This window comes from Marmota monax, unplaced genomic scaffold, assembly GCF_021218885.2.
Source record: "Marmota monax isolate L192 unplaced genomic scaffold, Marmota_monax_Labrador192_F-V1.1 WCK01_AAM20220418_F8-fsc00011, whole genome shotgun sequence".
Lineage (NCBI taxonomy): Eukaryota > Metazoa > Chordata > Mammalia > Rodentia > Sciuridae > Marmota > Marmota monax.
The window spans coordinates 11,310,706-11,335,383 of record NW_026693082.1 but is presented as its reverse complement, the minus strand read 5'-3'; the positions used below and the strand labels follow the sequence as shown (position 1 = coordinate 11,335,383).

Genomic DNA, 24,678 nt, shown 5'->3' with positions numbered 1-24,678 from the left:
CTCATTATAAATCCCTTCAGTTTCTCTCACTCTTCTAGTCTGCTAAATGCACATCATCTTGTAAAAGTGGAGCTGGGGGAATCTAAGAGGGGAAACAGGGAAGAGATGGGACCTTGTTCATATCTCATTTCCACCGAATCCATCACAACACAGCAGTTATCCATTTCCAGGAGGGTGGCCTGGAGTTCAGTCTCCAGCAGAAGAGGTCCCAGTGAGGCCTGTGAGCTGGGGTTGGGAGTAAGAATGCCCACCTTGGAGAACTGCAGTTACGTGGACAGTGGCTGAGAGGGAAGACGCCCCGCCCCCTGCAAGTATGCATGAACAATAAACCTGAGGCTTCCACCATGTGTGCCCTGCTCATGAGCAGCACCACTTGGGTCCTTCTTAAAGATACCCATTCCCTGGCTCTACTCCTGGAGGTCTGGCAGGGGATAGCCTGGGAACCAGTGTATTTTACAAGCCCCCAGATGATTCTTCTCATCAGGGAAATGTGAAGCTCACTGTCCCAGAGGAAGTGACCCTTGCAGAGTGGGGAGAGGCCAACATTTGAGTCAAACATTATTGACCCTACTTCAGAGAGGACACACTGAAAAGGAACGATGTATATAATATTATAACAAAGACGTATACGATATTATGGACATTTAGATATAGACACACTGTGTAGACATAGTTACACTTAAAACTTCCAGGAAAAGCATCCTCTCTAGGAGAGAAGAGAGCAGATTATCGCACAAGGAAAAAAAAAATCAGAGAAGAAATCAGGCTTTCAATGGACTCCACTTCTTTATTTATAAACCCATCTTCCAACCTTTCTGAACTTCTTAAACAACACAAATTCATCTCAAGTTGTACAATCTGTTACCTTGGCAAGCTAGTAATGACAAATCCTATTTTCCATTTTGAATGTTGTTCCTAATTACTCCACTTAACATGGAGTGCAAGAAATCGTGCGGCAGGAGAGGGGTGGGAGTGTACTTGCAGATCTGATTTGATTTGTTTTTTAAAGGAGTTTTGCTGTCAGAAGGCTTTATATCTCTTCCAGAAGGAAAGGCTATAAAGTTACCCCTTAGGACAGATCACAATCAGATTTTACTATTCTGTGTGGAACATGTGTCCTTTCATTTTTTAAAGTCACTTCACCCATGTCCCTTTGCCTCTCAGTAACGAAATAACACAAGAATAATTGAAAAGAAAAAGTGGCATCATAGGTGTCTCTGTACTCCTGTGTGGCTTTCACACAACTTTCGACTAGGAGCATATGAAAGTGTGTGTTTGTGTGTGTGTGTGTCTGCATGTGTGTGTGAATACACACAATACATATATATTTATATATACACATCCATGTACATACATACATATACTCAGAGAATGCTAATACTGATCTAAAACAGCAGAGTTTCTCTAGTCCAAATTTTAAACTACATAATGCTTTCAATGGCAGCAGAGGCAAATTTTTCACTGATTATACATTTAAGGGCAGCAACTTTGTGCAGGTTGTATGGTGTTTGGAGTATATGAGTAGTTAAACAGGGTTAGATTTAAGTGAAGTTTATGGATTGAAAAAAGAACAGGAAGTTAAAGGCTTCTGATCCTCCTTACCGGTCCTCAATCTCTCAGCATTTCAGAGTGACAAAGACAGACCCTGGAACATGGTGGATCCTTCTTCTCATTCTTGTGACCGCAGAGTGCTGACTGCACAGGCCAACCTAAGGACGTGTTGAAGCTCCACCACTTAAGACCATTAAATGTTGTGAGCAAAGGTTGATTCAGTTGCCACGGGAAGACTGGCATGTTGGTGCAGTGGCTTCCGCAGGTCAAGTTCAGTGTTTATGCTGTGGGCCATTTATTTTTCAAATTAAATTAAGATTCTTGTTCTTAAGAAGCTGTAGCATTTGCTTTGTTTTGCTTTTAGGGGCAGCTTGATTTCTTCCACATTCAGCATCTATGCTCATGAGCATCTCACTTTGAGGACCCCCCTCCAAGTTCAGAGGTACTTGACTCATCACAGTGTGGCAGCTGCTGGCATAACTAAAGCTCTCAGCAGGGACAACTGGAGGGTCTAGAATTTTAATATAAGCACACATCCTAGAATCCTAATGCAGAATATTCTATTAACATACAATGACTAATTGTCAGAGACATAGAACATTCACAGGGTATATACAAACATGTATATCAGCAATTTAATCTCTAAGTTTTGCAACCTGAAGTGAATGAACAAACATCTGATGCCTTGGAGCCTTAATATAATTCTGCACTAAAATTATAAAGACTGGGAAGCTGAATAAAAGGAACATACATGACTGCCAGAAGTTATGACTGTATAAAATACAACGAAATGAATATTTTCCCTAGGCTTAATTCCCACTGACAGAAATTATAGATAGAAAATAAAAAATCCTTGGTGTCTCTTCTGGTTTTATTTCTCTTAGTAACAGTAATAACAATTGTCATAAAGAATTCCACAATTGAGGGCTATTATAACTGCAACGTAAGTAGAAGAAAAATCCCAGGAGGCACAGACACATTACAAAATGCTTCATGACGCATATTTGTCTTGCTATTGAAAGTCAAACTCTTCCAAAACTTTTCCAAATGTCATATCTATCCATAAATGTGACTTTCATTTGTTAAAGTGAAATTAAAGAAAACATTTTGTGTATTCTTTACCCCAGGTTTAGAAATGTTACACATTAATTCTAGACTGACTCACTTTTTCTCTTTTTCTTTTTTAATTTGGTGTCTCTGCTTTATCTTTCAAGTTTGGAGAATATCTTCTTAATAATTCAATTTTGCCAGGTGCTGCTGGCTCAGTTGATCTTGTGGTTTTGTAAGAGAAATGAAGTGCAAAAGCCCATACCCAGCATTCCCTGAGAAAGCCTCCCAGTGAACATACAACAAAATGCTGGTCAACCTCCAAGAAGCCAGCTCCGGATCTGTCAAACGGTCTGTGAAATTCTGCACCTCCGAGTTTGCACGCATTTCTGTCAGCATCTGCGTCTCCATTCAGAAATGAAAAGCATCAGGGAACAGAAAAGAAATCAAAGAGGAAGGAGGAAAACAGGTCTAACCCAAAGAGGTCCTTTCTTTGATGACTCAACACTCCCCATGAAGGAAAACTGAAACTGCTGTTGCTTTAAGGATTCTTCCACTTTCTTCAGGATGAAAGGTTTGAAAAAGTGGACCTTTGGGAGGAAATGCTACAGACTTCTAAGTTGGTGAAAGAACTTCCAGCATCACTTGGGTACTCGGGGTAGGAGGAGCTGGAGGAGATGATGTTTTTGAGCCTCTGGAGGGCAATAATTAAAAGCAAAAGCAGAAATGCTAAAAGGCTGAGGAATATGGACACATAGATATAGACATTGGACAGGTGGCCTGAGGACGGGTCCACCGATGTGGACAGCGATGTGGGAAACAGCTCAAGGAAAGTTCCATTCTCCACACTCCCTGCAAATCCAGATGAAGAGTCAGGCTCAGACATCTTTATGAAGGTGAAGGAATGAACAGGTATATTAAAGTCAAATTTTCACACAGGGGTTAAGAAGGAAGTAATTGGCATTGCTTTTGGAGTGGCCACAGCAGAAATTATAGACTGGGAAATCAGCACAACAAAACTTCTGGGTTTTTAAACAAAGGCAGCAGCAGGGGATCAGGTGTCCATCAAGACCTGCAGAAATAAAAACAAACAAAAACCACTTAGTGCATTTTGTGGGGGAGAAATACCACATTTAAATCGAAGTTTTAGTTTTTATTTCAGTGAAGCTTAATTATAAAACTGACCAGGAAAGGAAAACAGTGAAGTAACCCCCCTAGGAATAAGTAATGCTTATGTCTTTATATTACAAGTGATGATATAAAATGAACTTTTATTTCCCCCCACAGTGCAGTAGGTGCCAGGTTTCTTTAAGGAACTAAAGATAAAACATAAAGAAAAATATATTTCTGATGTGCCCCATCTGCTGAGATTTCAACAGATGCTTCAAATGAATGCTCTGAGACAAGAACCCAAGAAGCTCCAAATCTCCCTCCTCCAGAAAATTAATTCTGTACATCCTGCAGTCCAGAGCACAACTGCTGACCAGTGTTTCCCTCTAGCATATGTTGAAGAACCCTGAAAACACACATGTGCTTTTGGTGGATGTTCACAATATGCTGATTTCTTTATAAAAATTTTGTCTGCTCGAGATCAGCGAATATTTCTATTTATTTTCTTTAAATGTACTCATGTAATTTGTTTTAGATACCTCAGGCATTGAATTAGGAAAAAACAAAACAAAACTTTAACCTGCCTGGAAGAAGAGCAAATTGAATTGCCTCTGAATGGTAGAGAGAGTACCAGGTTTGTGTCAAGACACAGGTCTGAGGCCTGAATTCCCCATCATCTTTGAGCAGGTGGGCACACTTTCCCGCAGTTCCTGAGCTTTACTTTTATCATTTGAAAAATGATTCAACATCTGCCCCATCTCCTCATGAAGATATTGGACATGGAAGGAGTCTGTGAAATGCAAAGATTGGACCAAAATGAGGTGTGTGTGTGTGTGTGTGTGTGAGAGAGAGAGAGAGAGAGAGAGAGAGAGAGAGAGAGAGAGTGTGTGTGTGTGTCTGTGTGCACGTGTGCAAGCAAGTGCACAATTGTGTGTGTATGTGTGTGTGTGTGTGTGCGCGTGCGCGCCCATGCCTATTAGCCAGGTGCAAAAAAAAATAAGGCTCTTCACTGTGTTCAGTCTGTGATTTAAGCAGCCTGAGGGAAGAGCAACCCTCCAGGTAGAGAACTCTAGAACTCTCTTGAAGTCCAGAAAAGATGATTTTCCTGGATCCTGGCACTAGATCATTTTGCTGTAAAATTCTAAAACTCACCTCAGGCAGTGGTGAAATGCTAATGGAAAACCTCCACTCTGCCCCTGGCTTTCCCTTGCTACACAATATCTGGCATTTGCCTTTTCCTTCTGTTCTCCAAATCTAATTAAGCAGCTGATTCTTTGAGTGGCTGACATTTGCCACTGTGGCCAGAGCTGAGCAGCACTAATGATCCCTTGGAAGGGAGGACACTTCAGAGAAGGCTGTCCCTGTCAGGTGTCACACAGAGTCTTTGTGAGCTCTTCGAAGTAGGCCAGGGACAAAGTCTCAGTAGTTCCTAAAATAATTTGACTCCTACTCCTCATTATGCTTTGCCTGGTGATTTTAATTCCATTAGGCTGTTACAAGCTTCTAACAACCAGTTTTAAAAAAATAATAATCACAGTGGGACTGCAAATGTGTTACACTGATTTGGCAATACCAATCTTTTTACTGCACACAAACATTCTAGCTGTTCATCTTTAGTGAACATGGTAAAGTGTCTCAGAGGCAGCATGGTGTACAGGAAAAAAAAGTAGCATAGAAACCTAATAGACTGAGTTAGAAAAAAAATGTTCTGGTACAACCAAAAATCAGGAAAAAAAAAAAGTTCTGGTACAACCAAAGTGTAGCGGAGGAGATAGAGAAACAAAGATGCCAATTGATTTGATATGAATTACATTTGTAATTAGAAGATAAACCAGGGATTTAGGCTTCTGGCCACCTCAGTCCTCATACCATCTGGTCTCAATTTTTAAATCGTTTTGTAGTAAGAATTGTATGTCATCTTTTTAATTTTATTTTTTAACATGGGGAAAGAAAGTAAGCACTATGTATCCATTGTTTCTCTGGCAGGTAGGGTGGTAATTGTGCCTGTTACAGTTTTGATCTAGAATGTTCCTCCCCAAATTATGTGTTGAAGGCTTGGTCTCCAGCTGGTGGCACTATTAGGAGATGGTGGACACTTTAGGAGATGGGTCCTAGCTGGAATAAGCAGGTCTTTGGTGGTGTGCCTTTTAAGGGTTTATTTTGACTGCCCCAGCCTCTTCTGCTTCTTATCTATATGAGGTGAGTAGCTTTCCTCTGCCACACCCTTCCACTGTACTGCTGTGATCCACTCTCAGGCCCAAAGCAATGGAGCCAGCTAACTATGTTCTGAAATCTTGAACAGAATAAACCTTTATCCTTTAAGTTGTTTTTGTCAGGCATTTTGTCACAGTAATGAAAAGCTGACTTGAACATAGTGCCAATTTCAGATGAGAAAACTGAGGTGTAATGATATTGTCATTTACTCAGGATGCACACCTAGTCAGTGACAGAGAAGTAATCAGAACCCATATGTGAACCATGTTCTTGGTTTTCTCAACTGTGGGAGGAAGAGGGAAGTCACAGAGTTGGGTAATTGGTTCCTATCTGCCATTTACCTTAGGCAAGTCCACAGCCAGCCTTGAGAGTTCAGTTTTCCCATTTACACAACAATAATTAATACTCATCTTTCCTACCTCTCCGGGTAAGCCCGTGTTAAGAGGTTGCTTTCTAGGGATGGGGCTGAAGGCACAATATCACTGTGGCATCAGTAAGTCAGTAACAAAACTATCAGCTGACTCCAAGACTGTTTGCAATGACAAATGTATCTCTTTACAGAGTAAATATCCAAGAGTACTTTCCACTTCCTGAGGGTCACATTCTTCACCATACATGAATTAGTTCACAGAAAACAAGGTGAAGAAGATTTGGAGAAAGGATTTGATCTCCTTGGCTTTGGAAGACTGGTAGAATATAAACTAAAGAAACCTTATGTCTTTATTTGAAATTTCACAATTAAATATCCTCTCCTTTAAATATCGCTTCTCAATGTTCCAGATGTCATATCATTTCCAGACTTCTTAATTTAAAATGACAGCAACACAAATTTCATTTCATTGTTATATTCTGAAACAACAGAGTATATGCATTGTCAGAGATGATTTTAATTTGCCAACATTAATTCTCATTTCCTTATTGAAGCTTAAAAAATTGGCCTATCTTCTTTCTGTCTGGTGAATGTTTTATTCGACAGTGACTGCATAATGCTCAGGATGAACCAAACTCTACATGTTTAGGTATTGTGACAGGTGGCACTGTGGAAATGAAATCAAATGAGTGTTTCAAGATGATGCTTCTTGGGTTCTTTTTCCCAGATAAGGCTTAAAGAAAAGAAGAAGAAAGACTTCATCTCAAATGCATAGCCTTGACCCATCTTGGGGCAGCGCCAACAAACTCTCATTTCAGGTGAAACCGGAAGCCATACAAGGATTTTGACTTTTTTTTTTTTCCTGAGCCATCCTCAGAGAGTGATTTTTGAAAAAAGGAAAATGAGACATCTGGATCACAAATATTATAAATGAATATCTGTGGAAATGTTTTAGCTCATGGTCAGCCAGCTTTCTGTTTGTTTCTGGAATGAAAATGTGTGTTAGGAAGAAATCTACAAAAAAGCAGTGAGTGGTGACCTGGAGAGACAGCATAGATAGGGCAAATCTTGTTCCATGTCATAGGACTAAGTTATCATCCTTCCTGGAAGATGGAAGCTTCTGATATGATTTGGATGCAAGGTGTCCCCCCAGAGCTCCTGTGTTAATGCAGGAATATTCAGAGGTAAAGTGATTAGATTATGAAAGCTGCAACCTAATCAGTTCATCCTAGTTGAATGAACTGACTGGTGGTGACTGTAGGCAGGTGGGGTGTGGCTAGAGGAGGTGGGTCACTGCGGGTTCTGGAGGAGTTCATCTTCCCTGTGGTCCCTTCTTCCTTCCCTCTTTCTGCTTCCTGGTTTCCATGAATGGAACAGTGTTCCTCCACCCTTCTACCATGATGTTCTGCCTCCCCTTGGCCTAGAGCATTGGACTTGACCGGCTATGGACTGAGACCCTGAATCTGGGAATCCCAAAATAAAGTTCTGTCCTCTAAGTGGTTCTTGTCAGGCATTTTGTCTCCACATGCAAAGTTGACTATAACATTTTCCTTCCTACAGGGTGGTTATGAGGATTGTAATTTTTGGCAAGAACAGAGGCATACTGTAGAGCATGTACCTCATCCTTTCATTCCTTCTAAATGGAACAGAAGTTGTCTGGCCCTCTTCTCAGAGTCCTCTCTCATTAGCATTGCAAGACCCCTGGCAGAGAGACAGCATGTGGGCAGAGCCCATTCGTGCCATGGCCTTGACTTCTATAGCACAGTGGTTTATAAAACTCAGCCCATTGGTCTGCTTCAAATGTGGTACAACAATTTTGACTATGAGAACTTTATTCAAATACATCTCTATGTGAATAACAAGCATGTAAAGGTGTTTGTTTTCTTTATTATTGTAAAAAACCGGGAAAAGCTGCTTTGTCCCCTTGCAACATTCTTTAAAGAACCTAGCTGTTACGATCCACAATGTCACATCAACATTTCATCTATGAGTCCTACTGTGTCACACTCCAAAGGTAATCCTCCCCAAACCATGAGGAGTGGTGCAATAAAAAATTAACAGGACATGGCAAAATGCTTTTTATAGTACACAAATGTGAAATTAGATATAATAATGTAATTAATGGTTTTAGATGATTTATTGAATCTCTTTCTCTGAGGAACACATAGAGACCACCATTTCCAGAATCCAGAAGGGAAATTATAACATCCAAGCCCAGCTGTTTCTAGCTTATTAGGAAATAGCATGGTTTCTATAAAACCTTGAAGCCATTGCCTTAGCCTTCACAGGATTATCTTTTCTTCTAATGCCTTTTCTCTGCTTTGGCCTTTTAGGTCATGGTGGATGGGAGAAAATCTGTGTTGACATTACACGCTTCCTACCACCCTCTCTCAAAGTACATCTTCATCGCAGGGAATGACAAACATTTACCCCTGGGCTTGAAACAGTAAAAAAAAAAAAAGTTTATTGTCTTCTAAGTTATCCTAACTCTTAAGTTGATTCAGCCCTCTACATATTCGCCTATTTAAAACTGCCCTTACTTATCAGTTCAGTGCTTTGGAAGAGTAGAATTTCATGTGAACTCCCATTATGATTCCTTCTATGAGTCCGGTAAAAACCAAAATAAAGTTTGGGAAATAAATTGCATCTCTCTGCTATCACACATTGAGCTAGAAGGTCATCTTACAAGAAGAAATGCCTAGCAGTGGAGGTTGTAACTAGCTCATTGAAATTCATAGATCTGGACAGATAATGTAACATGAAAAATTAAAATTAACATTCCTCTTTACCTACAGTTCAAATGAATGATCAGAAAATATTATCTAAACTTTTTCATTGTATTTTGGTGAAAATTAGAGAGATGACAAAGCAATAGCTTGGTATCAGTGACTTATTTTCAAAATAAATTTAAAAGCAGGTCATTAAGTTGCTTTGGATTTAATCTAATCTTCTGTCTCTTGGTGATGACTTCTGATGACCTGGTATAACCTCAAGCTTTGCAAAATAATTTTTCAGCAAAACAGCAATAACAGGGAAAAAAACCCACTTATTCTCAATATTTTTATGTCAGACAACTTATTTTGTCCAAATTATTTAATGATTAATTACCTACTAAGGTATAATTTACAGAATGTTCAGATATACTTTGCTCAATACATAAAACAGTAAATTGAGAATAGTTTAAAAAAACACAAGAAATCATTGAGAAAGGGGATGTGAATATAACTGGTTTGGCTTTTGCTTGTTCAGTCTCAAAAGGTATGAGGACTTGCATTTATAATGCTGTTTTTCAGAAATGAAATCAAACTATGATTCCTTTTTTAAAAATATTTTTTTAGTTGTAGATGGACACAATACCTTTATTTTATTAATTTTTTATGTAGTGCTGAGGATCCAACCCAGTGCCTCACACATGCTCGGCAAGTGCTCTACCATTGAGCCACATCTTAGCACAAAACTATTATTCTTAATAAATTTGTAGTATACTTATATTCCATGAGAAGGTTTCATGTCCAAATCACTACCTTAGCAAGAATAATCATTTTTAAAACATATGATCTTGGAATTTTAAACTAATAAGATTTTAGAATAAGATAGGTAATTTAAGCAGGTTATTTCCCAGATACAAAGAAAGCAATTACAGAGCCAGTTGCAGGCATAGCAATTTATAATTCTTTCTTTCTTGTGCTGGGGACCAAACTCAGGGCCTTAAACATGTTGCAAGCACTCTATCATGGAGCTACACCCACCAGTCTGCATTTTTATTTTCTTTTATGATATTTAGAAATGACCAAGAAGGAGACTTCCTGCACTTTGGGAGAGACTGGGCCCATCTTGGCTAACATAATTAGTCTAAATCAAAATGAGAAAAGCAGCATCTTCAAGGTTGAAAGGAAGCTCTGAATGGGACGTGAATATAATTGGTTAAAAAGTATTGGAATGATAAAAGTCATTTTTAGGGAGCAGAAGAAAAGGTCATTGGCTAAATGCTTCATTTACAGAAAAGCAAATAGCCAGAGAAATAATGATTTCACAATCTCAGGGAAGGTCGTGATGAATCAGTGGGAATAAAGAAGGTAAAAAACAAGACTGGCCTTTCAAGATGTTATGGCATATTTAATGAGGGATTTCAAGCTCCATTCTCTCCCTACACCCAGCTTTGATCATTGCTGATATTTGGGATGTATATTCACCAAACATTTTTTTTATTCTCAGAGCAGCTTGAATTAGTTAATTCATAACTTTCATATAGAATCATAGCATTCAAAAAGACTTGCTTGGTTTTAGGCAATACTAAGTATGTTTTTAAAAATTCACATTAAACCATGTTGTTGTGGGACAATGGAATGATGTTTGTTCCTTTTCTATTGTATCTTATTTTGTCTCTATAGTTAAAATTATCTGTCTGCTACAAATATTTCTGTCCAGTCAAGATATGCTTGTAACAGTTTCCTGATATAGTGTGATATTTGGAAAGGTTTTGTTCTTGCAAATTACTTGTGATTGTCATAAATCCCTGAAAGCAAAAAAAAAAAAAAAAAAAAAAAAAAATCCAATCCTTTACATGGAAACTACTAGCTATCCTTAGGCTTTCTTTGAGTACCTCCAAAACTGTTCTAAGGGAACAAAGAATATCTTGGAAATTTGGTTGTGCTATAACCACTGATGAAGTCCACCCTAAATCTAAGCAGCCACCACTCATTGAGCCATTCAGAACAAGGGGAAAATAGGAGATGGTGTTACTTCCTCTCTACCAACATCACTCTTTCCTTTCTTCTTTATTTCTACTGCTTCCTCCTTCTATAAATACACACATGCCTCAGTTCATGGTCTATTATCTTTGTACATAAGAATACACCAGATTCTAAAAACTATTACATCTCTATAAAATCAAGTGTATAGGTACAATTTGAAGAGAGAAGTCATGATATTGGTGGCCTGAAAAAAACTTCAGTATTAGCACACCAATAAGAAGGCCACTATTTATGTTTATATCCATTGACAACTATACTCATGGGTTTGCTTGAAGTCGGGTACTTTAGAGTCTATTCCCTAAAAATGGACTGGAATATCACAAATATATCTCTGTATTTCCTAACAGGGACTCAAGCTTATAGAGTCTTTCACTTAGTAACATTTTAAATCTAGCATACCGTTTATTTGAATTAATGAACCATTATCGCTCATAATGCAACTACAAATAGAATCCGAGTTGATTACAGGGTCTGTAAATTGCCCATCTCATATGAATATTAGTTGAGTGTTTAGCATAACATATACATATGAATTTTGCCAAATATATTTTCTCATTCTTCTAGTCTTCTATGGATGACATTCAAAGTATGATGACACTTTCACAGCAAAATAGATATTTAAAAAGAATAATGCTTAGTAATTGCTGGCTTAGGCAAGCTAAGTTTCAGATACATCCACTTTTGGACACAGGACATTATTTAGTAGTCAGCTGAATACACAGAGGGAAAAAAAGTAAGATGTAGATTTCAAGATTTATCCCCTAAATGCAATGCAAAAAGTCTTTGTGGATCTTGGATTGGTTAAAAGAAAAAACAGTTTTGTTATAAAGGTCAAAATTTGAAAATAGACTACACATTAGATAGCTGTATTAAATCAGTATTAAATTTCCTAAATGTGATATAGGAAAATGTTCTTGCTTTTGAACATCAAATATACTGAAATAGCTAACTATAAAGTGCCATAAAATAAGCAACTAGCTCTCGATGGTTCAGTCTAATGAAACAAAACGAAAAATATACACATCCACATTCATCCAGGCACAGCAAGAAAAAGGAAAGAACAAAAGTGTCGAATTGTTAACAGCTGGTAATGTAATCAAAGGCTACAGAGGCGTTCACTGTTCATATTCTTGCCACCTTTCAGTATGTTTGAAATTTTTCAACATACAAGTGGAGAAAATGATTTATCCCCAAAGATTTCAAGAAAACATGCTTGGATAATGTGCACTAAGCCAGACAAAATGTAAGAAGCTTCTGAAGAAATACAAGAATGAAAGCAGGACTCTTCAGTAATACCAGAAAAGTACAAATACTTGCTGATTAGCTCAGGATGCTCACTAACCCACAGGTAAAGCATTGCAGGATGAGTTAGAAGAAGTTTCCTATGACCCGGAAACTGGATCCACGGCAATGAGAGATGCTGTCTGAAGACAGGCACAGTGACTCACCAGTCATCCTTATTCATAACTACAATCCTGCCGCCTCCCACTGGACTCCTGGACCCAGGGACCCAGTTATGTTCCTCTTAATCAGCTTGAGAAGCATCCAAGGCTATCCCTTTGCAGCTTAAATAACCAAAGGTAGGGGCTTTGGCAGTACTGTCAGTCCAGAGAGTACTAAGGAGTAAAACTAAGGAGAGAACTAAGTACTAAGTACTAAGGAGAGAACTAAGGAGTAAAATTCATGGAAAGCCCACGATAGCCAACAAGGTCTAGGTTCAAAGCAAAGACCTAGGATATGACAGCAACTGAAATTAAATACAAATAGGAGACTTGATCTAGGCAACCAAAGTAAAGAGTCTGCAAATAGTGAAGACCTCTCACTTTTTACAACTCATAGCTAACAACCACATCCTGGTTCATCCTGGTTTAGGTGAGTTCTCTGACATGGCAAGAGGCTAAACTCGAACTCATGAATACACAGTTCAGAGTCAGAATATTTTGAAATAGAAACAACAAATCATTTCAAAATTGGACCCATTCACTGCAAAATGCAGATATTATTGAAAAAAAAACAAAAACCGGGAGCATTGATTTTAGTAGTGTTTTTCCTCAATCATACAATGGAGTTTAAAGGTAGGTACCCTGAAATGATGAGTACTAGATGAGTCAGACTTTAGAATGAAGTTTTAGGAAATGCCATCTCTATTAGGAGACAAAATGCTCTCTCTAGGTGATAAAAGTACTGGGTTTCTAGGTAGATGAGGAAAGGCAGGAAACAGAGGATGCTGTGTCCATCAGAAAAGCATGTTCCCGCATGTGGGGTTTCTCGAGGTCCTGCTAATTCTTGCTGTGAGCAAAGCAGCATAGCTGGCCTAAATGCTCTCTTTCTCCCGTAGGAGATGCAGCAAACTCCAAAGTCTGGCTAACAAAGAAAATGTCTGCATGTTCCTCCTAACACAGAACAAAACACTATGGCAGGCTATCGAGTGTGGGAGGAATGCAAACCCCCGGCAGCCTGTTGTCATTTTAGACAACAACTCAAGACCAGACTCTGTCAAAGACAATATGGAAGCAATAAGCAAGTGTGGGCTCAATTCTCCCAGGATGTATTTCAACTTAGAAATGTAAGTAAGTGAAATTGAAAAATAGTTTAGAATTATTTGTAGTAAACAGACTACTGCACTGGTGACCTATAGAAAAACAGTCACACATTTGCCTAAAAATGTAGATAAGTATGGTTTTGCTCAGGAAATCATGAGCAATCTTTTATACAAGATAACTGACTTTGACTTTCTCTTTGACCAAGGTTGAGCTCTTCACCTTAACACTCAAAGTTGTGTGTCATTTTTCTTCAATTGTAGAAGTAGCCTTGCTCAGAACACATTCACTTTTCATTCACTGTTTTTACATCTGCTCTTCACTGGTAGATTTCCATGGTATGGTCTGGGATGTGAGGACCCATCAGGCAAAAAAATTGGGGGGAAGTAGAAAAAAGTGGGTGTGTGTTGGGGGGGTGGGCATCCCCAAGTCATTGTGGAATGGCACTCTATCTTCAGGGCATGATAGGAAGAAAGCAAATACAGGATGCCATTATAGGAGAAAAAATGTCCAGACAAACCAGTTTAAGAAAATCACAATCACCACCACAATCACAACATAAGTGATAGCTGCCAACACTTATTAAATAGAAAGCATATTCCAGTTCTGGATGTGTGTGTGTGTGTGTGTGTGTGTGCATGCACATTCTTTCTAAACTTTGCAACTCTTATTTATTCTTATCTCCCACTTTTTTTTTTTGTACCAGGGATTGAACTCAGGGGCACTGGACCACTGAGCCACATCCACAGCCATATTTTGTATTTTATTTAGAGACAAAGTCTCACTGAGTTGCTTAATACCTCACTTTGCTGAGGCTTGCTTTGAACTCGTGATCCTCCTGCCTCAGCCTCTCAATCTTTTTTAAAAGATGGGAAAATTAAAGTTCAGCAAATACAAAGGCCTGCCCAACGTTACTCAGCCACTTAGAGACAAGGATGAAATTTAAATATGTATTTCCATATTCTATATTCATTTTATTTCTTCTCTCTGGGGGTCTAGAATTGAAGAGGATGCCTTTGTAGTCCTTAAAGCAGTTCATGAAATGTTTCTGAGGGTCCTCCTTCTAGACATGTTGTAGGATCATATATTCCTACTCTCTCTGAATTTAGGGTGGGTGGCTAATGAAATGTAGGAAAAATGGCATTTATCACCTCTAGATAGGAAATGTAAGAGCTGATATGAGATTTGCATATCCCTTCCTTCTGCTGCAGTAATTGTGAAATTACCTGCCCATCTTCTTTTGCATCCTTGAATGATCACAGTGAGTGCCTTTACCCCTTGCTGACTCCACTGACACTTAATGTCAACATTGAATAGATTTTTGTTGTTTTAAGCCACCAATGTTCTGGCTTATTTGTTATTGTAGCATAATCTACCTTCTACTGACTAACATAAAATATCACTGTACTGAGACAGCAGAATTTTTGTTGAGTCTTCAAGTATTTGTAAAGAAGTCAAATTCTGAAAAGCTGAGAGCTGCATAAATTGTATATAAAATGTCTTATGACACTGGTGAGAAAGAAGGTTTGAAATAATGTTTGGTTAATTTTCACTTATATGAGAATTAGGTTAAAGAGATAAAGCTACTGATGGAACAAAAAATATTCCCTGATAAACTGGAATATGATGAGCTGCTACTGTATAAGGATAATCTTGACCAAATGTCACTTAAACATGCACATAATGCTTTCAAGTGGAAATAGGTTACCAACAATAAAGATACTACCTCATGAACCCAGTGGAAAAAACAGCTCATTGAAATTAAGGGGCAATGCTATTGCCTTTGGTTAAGAAAAGCTATGTTCTTTGATGCATGCATTCATGCATTCAATAAATACTTGTTAACTATGTACCACCCAGAGGAGTAAAATATTGTCATTATATGCATAAGTCTATACATGTAAGTTTTACAGTTACCATTATTGAGTAAGAAATCTAGAAGACTTCTCCTGCACTATATGACCTCTGTTATGTGTCTTTTATTATCTGGTTATAGACTCCTTTTCCAATCTCATTTTTATCATTGCATTTAAGAATGATGTTCCAGGCATATTAAGCTGTTAAAAGTTTAATATCCTAATCATTTTTAAATACTTACATTTAATCTTATAATCTTCACCTATTTTCTCCATGCAAATTGTTAGCTCCCTCTTCTGAATTCTCAGGACTCCATACCTTTCAACATTAGCATTTCTTGCATTTCATTATACTTATTATATGTATTTACCTGTCTGTCTACTTCGATAGACTGAACTCCTAGAAAAGGGGACTAACATTTTACTTACGATTCTATCCATAAACCGGAACAGAGTACAGCATAAGGATGGGCAATGAGCATTTGTTGGATGGTTGCATGAGTGAAAGAATAAAAGAATGAAGAAACTTGAAGCTTCTTGGAGAGAAATCCCGTATTTGGTCTGTTTTGATAAGTAAAAGAATATTCATTGAGTGAATGAATGAATGAATGATCTTGCATAAAATCATGGAAATTAATCATAAGGATAAATATTCAATAAGAAAATATTAATGGACCTTCCATAAATTTTAAATATTTTATCTATAGAAATAAAATTAATAGCTTCCAGAGAAAGGTCTGCTCATACTTTCTTATCAACCAGTTGTGTCTTTTAACAATATAACAAAGCTGGGATTTTATTAGGACAAGCATTCAGGACACTTGAGGAAGACATGCAGGAGTAAGCTGTCAATTTGAAATACATTCTTGTGAACATGGCTAGAGGATTGTAAAAAATGTATTTTGAAGAGCATAATAAATATTAAGAGTTTACCATAGTGAATCAGTGAAGCTCTGACTGGGTATGCAATGAAATGCATTGAAAAATATTCTTTAAGTTAAGCTCTATTATAATCCCATCCTTTGAAAATTACAAATCATTTATAATCACAACCCATGGCACTATGCTTATCTGTGTAGATAAAAAAAAATACCTACTTCACAATCACTGTAGGGGAGGTTCACTGTAATTCACTACACTGAGGAATATCATAAGCCACAGTACTGTCAGCCACTCTATCTTAAGACTAACCCAACCAGAAACAACTGAAATATTCAACAGAAATTCAGCACAGAAAAAAAAAATGTTTGCATTTTTGTACATTTTTTCAATTTGACTACAAATTGTCACTTCAGAGATTAATGCCACCAGAAGTAGCCACTTGGCTCCCTCAGTGACATGTTGGTCATAAGTCCTTGTGAGTCCAGTAACTTGCAATGCACACACTGTTTCCTGCATCAAGAATCAATTATGGACTGGGGATGTGGCTCAAACGGTAGCACACTTGCCTGGCATGCGTGCGGCCCGGTTCGACCCTCAGCACCACATACAAAAAAGATGTTGTGTCCGCCAAAAACTAAAAAAATAAATATTAAAATTCTCTCTCTCTTTCTCTCTCTCTCTAAAAAAAAGAATCAATTATGTTTTATATATGTATGAATATCTCACAATGAAACCCACTATTCTGTGTAATTGATAGACACCAATAAAAATTTTAAAAATCTCACTACCAAAAATAAAATTAACTAAAGTGTGCTCACTGACTTATTTGATTTCAATTCTGACACAAATTCAGCATCTTATCATGAGCACTGGGTATTGACCATGCTTTGAGTAGCACTACAGGAAGATCATAGCCACAGTGGTATAAACAGGAATACTTAGCAGTTCTGTGCTAGGGAATGCATACAAAAATCTCAGCTTCTTAGAAAAAGAGTAATACACATTAAGACAGATGAGTACAAAAGAAGTATTTTTCTCTTATCATTTATGGTGTTGCTAACATCAAACATTTGTTGTATATCTAATTTACTCTTTTTTTCTTTATAGTCTTTCTCAATCTTAACTTTCCTCTACTTAAACAAAACAAAAAGGAAACTAAACAAAAATAGTAACAAAAGGAAAAAAGTTTTCATGAAATCAGAGAGCTAGAAATCCTTAAAATTCAGGAAACTGTAGCTGGATGTGGTGGTACACACCTGTAAGCCCAGTTACTGAGGAGGCCAAGGCAGAAGGATCACAAGTTCAAGGACAGCCTGGGCAACTTGGTGAGGCCCTGAGTCAAAATAAAGGCTGAGAATGAAGCTCACTGCTTGTCTAGCACGTGGAATCCCCTGATTTTCAGCCCCAGTATCCATCCCAAAAGCAGGACATAGGGGCCAAAAAAGTTTAGTGTATTTTGAAGATCACTGTTTATGCCTTGTCTGCTTTTGAAAAAGATTTGCAGAAGACTTCAGATGATCAGAAACTTATAAAATGGAAGCCAAATAACCCTTTTCCAAACTCAAATCCACTCTATACTCATAGGCAAATTGGATAGCCAACAAGAGGAAAGTAGATGAAAACCAAGTTATTCAGTTTCTTCTGTTATCCAGGAATTTTTCCTCTATTTGGATGATTAGTACAATTAAAATATATGCAAATCAGGGCCCAAGGGACTAATTTAAGATCAAATCTGACAAGGATAATAAAGCAATAAGGGCGAAAAAATGAAATATCTTGGACTAGAACAACTTTGACCAACTAGTTGTACTAGACCATCTTTGCTGGCAAGGAGTTTTTCCCAAAGTCTGAGAACCCTTTCCAAGTCAATATGTTAAGTTAGTGCCCTTAACTTAGCACCTGTAGCATGGACACCAAAGTCAAAAAGCTCATAAAGGATTATTAGAAATGACAGGTGACCAAGGCATATGAAGGGCAAGACAGAGGTATTGGTAAATATTTTCTGTTTTTAGCTGGATCCTAATGACTTGGATGTGTTCAAATTGAACATAAAAATCACTGCTTATGTCCTTATGATTTGTATACTTTTATACATGAATGTTAATCGGCAATAAAAGTTTTTTACAGGTAAAAAATACAACATATTTGCAACTAAATACTGAAGGTGAATTGGTTAAATAAATGCTGGAAGAATCATACAATGGAGTATTCTGATACTAGCATCAAAGGATTATATTTTTATATTATGGAAAGATGCCTAACACATATTGTTGTCTTGTGGCTAGGTAAACAATGTAAGTTTTAGAATATTGCATAGTAGAATTATACTTTTGTAAGACTACTATAGCTCCTACTACATATACATGCACAATTGTGGATGTAAAAACAAAATAAGAGGCTATGCACTAAACTTTAATTAACGTATGTTTTTGTTGGAAGCTAGTATTATGGATATGTCAATATTCTGTTTTGTGTGTTTCTGTACTTATATTTTGATACAAAGAACATGTACTGTTTTATAATCAGAAAAATAATAAAGGTATTTTCATTAATAGAAATAAAATTTAATTATAGCATACACAGTGAAATGCTCCTGTTTTTTAAGCCCAGAACTCTTTCCTCTCCTTCTCTGTGATCCTCCTCCTCCTCCTCTTCCTCTTCCACTTGCTTCTCCTTCTATACTGTCAATACTTAACACAAACCTTTGAAATGGCTCATTTGCACCATTTCTTTCAAAGTTGAAGACTCTCAGTCTAAGGCCAGAAAGTTTTTCCAATAGAACTTATTGTGCTTTGAGTTAAAGCTACATTTTATAGGGGACTTTGAACATTCGATTTAAAAGACAAGAAGAGTATATCTGGGTGCTACAATCCTGATCTCTGGTAAACTGAAAGTAAGTAAGAACCAAAACCAGTTTAATGGGTAGCAGTTGATAAATTACCAGACACTTCTAATCCATACTGACTACTGTAGCAAATTAATCAGGAAAGCTGCTAATTTGGCTTCCCTTGGGAGCTCCCAGCATGACAGGAGTTAATGCTTTTTTTTTTTTTTTAAATTTTTTTTATTGGTTGTTCAAAACATTATAAAGCTCTTGACATATCATATTTAGGAGTTAATGTTTTAACTATGGGTAAGTAAGTCATCTTCCTATGTTTCTGAATTTGGAGCCAGTTCTTTCAACCACTCCTCTTTTTGTTCCCCATCAGAGGTTGGATTCAGGTCTGTTACCTTCCTAAGTGACTCATTTAACAACTATTCCAGGCTTGCGTTTTTCAGATCCTTTCACTATTGTCTATAACGATATCAGCATCAACAATCAAACCCATAAGACAAATAGTAAACCTGGACTGACTACTTTTCTATCTAAATATAAACTAATAGGTGGGAATTTAAGAGTTAGGAACTCAGGAAATATTAATGACATATACCGTTACTGATATGAACTGACAGCTTTGAAACATTGGCACTGTTTTGGCTGAATTGTGCCATTTCATGCTCAGAGATTGGTGTTAAAGTGTATATGGCTACTTGAATGCTCAGAATTTCTCTCTCTCCCTTTAATTTCCAAACTTAGCAAAGGATAAATAATGGCTATATCCTGATTCTGAGTGTGAACATAGTGTGGCCATATACCTAAGAAACTCCTGAATGAGGCAGTCTGTGTCAGGAGACTGAGCCTTTGAGAATACTATATTCTGCAGACACATCTCAAAAATCAGAATCAGAGGTGAAGGGATCATGGAATTTGGCTCAGTCTCCTATATCCTACACCTGAAATGGCTAGTGGATGCACAGATAAATTTTCTGAAACCAAATTAAAGGCTAAGCCACAAATGCATACCAAGGACTTCTTCATTTAAACCTCTGCCTTGAATCAATCTTCTAGGTACATACATTGGCTAAAAGGAATCCTGCAAACTCATGCACTTACGGTTTGAGCTAATTCTTTGTTGGATTGCCCATTCCATTAAAGGCTTTATTATTTTTTTCTTTTAGCTGTCATTATGAACAGTAATAAAAGTGTATGAAAATCAGGCTTGTGATAATTTATATTTATATAGTAATATAATAATACAATATATTCCACATTTGTCTCTTCTCCCTAATAATGAATTAAACATAAAATCATTAAATAAAAAGAGTATTAAAATACAAGTGTGGGAGAAAAGTAATCCCAGAGAGAAGAGTTATCATTAAATGAGCTCAGACTTGACTTAGAACACAGGCTGAATCAGAGAATTTTGCCTGTGATGGGTTAATTTTTCATTGTTATAATGAATGTATAACTCCAGGATTACTTAATGACGAGTATGCTTAATCATTCTTACCAATCATCTCTGCCATCCCTCAACTGCCCTCATTAAAAAAGAAAAAAAAAAGAGAGAAAAAGAAATTCAAGAAACCTGCAAATAAATCTCTGGTGGATTTACTGCCACACGCGTTCACACATCATTTGTCTCTCAACTCCTGATATGCGTGTTCATATCATAAACATCTAGTAAAATCTGGTGAACTGAACTAACCAGAAGCAAGGTGAAGAGAATGGACCTCACCTTACATCAGGTTTCTTTAATGACAACCAAGAATGTGCATTGAGCTTCTTAAAGCACTTGTCTGATTTAGAGGAATAATAAGTAAGATATCCATACTTAAAACACACAAACACAATAATCCACCCACTTTCTGGAACTCAGGATTTCCAGATCATTTCTTTGGTTGGCAGATGGGTTGCTATCTCCACCATGTACACCCTTTGAAGGTGACTAGGGCATGCCCTGAGGGCGTGCTGTCAATGCTGCCTGTGACAAAGCAGCTTCATTCACACGCACTTTACAAAAAGTAAGTCACTTGCACTACTGATCAACAATTGCTGATTATAAAAGGTGCTGTCCTACCCTGCATATGGTGGGGATACAGGTCATGATGATACTCTGTTTAGCCAAATGAAGCATATTTAATCGCAAAAAGGTATTTAAGAACCACTATGGGCCAGATCATAAATAATGCAAAACACCCAGACTAGCTACATAATTAAGCAACTTAAAATATTATCTTTTAATTTTTTTTTTTTAAGGAGGATGCATTGAGCAGCAAAACTGCATTAAGAGGCAAATCTTTTACGAAAAGCCAATCTCTTAACATGCTTCTTTTCCTGTGGACAGGCTGTTGTCTGAACAATGAATCTGGGAAATCTGAAGTGCAGAGCACCCTAGGAGAAACATCTTGGGGAGTGGTCCTCTGGTCAGTCGCGGGACAGTAACCATTGCCCATTTCCCCATGCTCTTCACCTGTAGTGTGGCCATAAAAAAAAATAGGAAGGCTTTGAGATGTCCTCTATCCATCGGATCTCATGACCCAGCACAAAGAACCAACGGAGTACTTACTTTAGCAGAAAATTTTCCGAAGGAAAATTAACCGGCAGAGGAAATGAAGGGCATTAAGAAACAGACCCCGTATCTGGAATCTGACACCAAACCCGAGCTCTTGGGGCATCTGGCTGTGCAAAACGCACAGGCACAGTCCTCAAACCTGGTACTCAACAAGATGTTTCTGTGAATGAATGGGTCTTTGTGCTCCTTGGCGGAGAGCACATAATATACCCAGTCTTAATAAGAATTTAACAATTGCCCATAATCCGCGCACCTTGGCGGGGAAACGCAGGATTTCAGCGTCTCATCAGACCCGGAAAAGGGGATAGATAGCTGGTGCAATTACTTGCTGGGTTTTCACGGGAACTCGGGGAAACCACAGCTGGGGAACGAAAGCTGGGAAAAACTTCTCTGAATCTGGAGCCACTTGGAAGACTGGTGAAAATCCTTACACCAACCCGTAAAGCGCAAAGTCAGCAGCCAGTGGTGAGTGTGGCGATTCTCAGGGAAGGGACAGAAGACCCTAAAAATTCATATAAGCGTAAAACAAACACAAAAATAATGACCACACATATCACAAAGGCCAAACAAAATGCAGCTAGAAATACACTGCGCAAAGTGTAAAACTACACTTGCACACAGAAATCAACCTTTTGTAGCGGCAGACTCGAGAGCAGACCTTCCTGATCCCTGTGTCTGAGAAGGAGGTGGGTCATCCCGGGGCCAAGGACACTGCGTGCCGGCCCCCCTCGAGGCTCTGGCTGTAAGGAGTCTCCCAGAGACCCGTAGAGTTGGGCTGCAGAGGCTGCTCCGGAACCCTAAGAACGCAGTCTGCTACGGAAAGGACAGATTCGGGAGGTGTTTCCCAGAAAGGTGCAAAATCTCAAGGAGCCTGGAGAGAGTCTGGGAGGAGTCTCCGGAGGCCAATGGACTCAAGGCCGCCCTAAGGTGAGGAGTCCGGAGCCCCTCGTGCTCTGGCACCCAGTGCGTCTCGGATTCCCCACTCTGCCTGAGCTCACTGGCCGGGTCGGGAGGCTCTCACTGACCTGCTGGTCGCGACGCGAGCCCACCTGCGCCGGGCTTTGTTGCTTCGGGTGGGGCGGCGCCCCTGTCTCAGAGATTCGCGCCCGTAAAGCCGTCCCCGGGAATGCTGAGCGCAGGGACACACAGCGCGGCCGGAGCGCACGGGCAGCGGGCGCAGCGCGAGTGGGCCCGGGGCTGCTAGCTCTGCACTGCCCTCACCGTGTCCCTCCGCCCCTCCCGGCCCCTAGACCAATGGCTGTGAGCGAGGCCCACTCCCGCCGCCCCCCAGCCGCTGCTCTGGCGGGCGCTTGGCGCTAGGACAGCACCCCGCTCTGGCGAGGGAGGAGCTCGCGCCACGGCTGGAAAATCCCGGAGGGCGAGGAGGCTTTTGCGCAGGGAACCCCATCTGGGGAGGACAGGTGTGCTGCGCTGAACTTTTGTGGGGGTTTATGGGGTGGGGGTGCAGCTTCTTGGGGATTCAGGGGCTTCTCTGCGGGCGAAAACATTCACTTCTTGCCAAGTTTCTTCTCTTGCATCTTTTATGAGTCCTGCGCAGCCCCCACCCTCAAACAACGATAGTGCATCATCACAAGCCCAGCTCTGACTGTGCAGCGTGGGGGCATCACCTTATCCCATGATGAGCTTCATCTGAGTCCTCCCTCATTCAGTGCCCCTCCTTGCTACCCTCTGATTCCTCGACCAAAACGTCAAATGAATGAATAGGATTGCAGTTTCTATGGCTGCCAGTGATAAAAGTCCCTATGAGTAACTGGCATAGAGAATCTCATATCATAAAGGAACCTTTGGAAAAGAAGCCCTTAACTACTGTGCCTCACTTTGGTGACTATCACCTCTTTCACCCGACACTCTATGTCTCTCTATTACTGTTTATTTTTTTTTTTAATCTTAAGTGTTAAGTCTTGGCTCATTTGATGTCTGAAGTCTCTTTGGCTCATTTGATGTCTGAAGTCTCTTTCTCTCTGAAATTCCATAATCCTGTTGGTTCTGTGGCCTAAGTGACCTGAGCCCCTGGGAAATATTAGTGTGGTTTTCTTTTCCTTGATCCTCTGGTTTACCTTCCTCTGCTGTCTTCATCCTAAGACCTATCTACCTGTGGCAGGAAAGCAAATCAATATAGACCCATGCTGCCCAAATCTCAGTGACCATTTACACTTGCACACAGACTGCCATTCACCATTATCCACTCCTGTTACTTGGGCCCATCAATTGTTTTCCTGGTAGAGACAGGCGGGCATGTGTGTGTATGTGTGTGTGTGTGTGTGTGTGTGTGTGTGTGTATGTATCATTTCTATGTGTAACTTTCTGTGCCTGATCTAAAATGCAGGAGGGTGGAATGAGCTATATCATCAAGAAGTCTAGATTCAGAGAGCTGCTTCTCTCCCAACACCCTTGCATTTGCACCCTAAGCCCCACCTGTGCTGTTCCCATGAGGTTTGTTACATCCAACTACCTCCTGCTCTGTTACATACTTAATAAAATTTACCTTGAACTTTTACTTATCCTCTTTGTAAGCAATACCCATGAAATCATTGGTGTTTTAGATACCAGTTGTATTTCAACCTACAATAAAATCGTAAGTCCTCTATGCAACCCCAAATCATGTAGAGTACTGGTTGTTGTCACACCTCGCCTGAGAAACCCTGGGAAATATGAAAGGACAGTTAGACCTGTTGACCTTGAAGACAGTGGTCCTCAAACTTCTTTTTTAATTTTTTAATGAATTGGAACTTTTTTTATATAACTTCAATTTATTTATTTATTCTTTCATGTGGTGCTAAGGATCAAACCCAGTGCCTCACACATGCAAGGCAATGTTCTGCCACTGAGCCACAATTCAGCCCCTCAAACTTTTTTTTGCTTAAGATTCCTAGCCTCAAGCCAGGCACAGTGGCACATGCCTGTAATCCCAGTGGCTCAGGCGGCTGAGGCAGGAGGATC

At 39.1% G+C, this 24,678-nt stretch overlaps 1 protein-coding gene across 3 annotated transcripts; it reads right to left on the bottom strand.

The window, feature by feature from the left end:
• Window positions 1-767: 767 nt before the first annotated feature.
• Window positions 768-22,903, bottom strand: Sertm1 (serine rich and transmembrane domain containing 1). Of its 3 annotated transcripts, none has more exons than XM_046454217.2 (2): window positions 22,743-22,903; window positions 768-3,670 (listed from the first exon to the last, which is right to left on the bottom strand). In XM_046454217.2, exon 2 carries the CDS (start codon window positions 3,482-3,484, stop codon window positions 3,161-3,163), a length of 324 nt encoding a protein of 107 aa, XP_046310173.1. In that variant the 5' UTR covers window positions 3,485-3,670; window positions 22,743-22,903; the 3' UTR covers window positions 768-3,160. The 3 variants fall into 3 exon arrangements, with proteins under 3 accessions (XP_046310173.1, XP_058438525.1, XP_058438524.1); XM_058582542.1 differs by having other exon boundaries at window positions 22,767-22,898; XM_058582541.1 differs by lacking the exon at window positions 22,743-22,903 and adding an exon at window positions 22,347-22,692.
• Window positions 22,904-24,678: the final 1,775 nt, after the last annotated feature.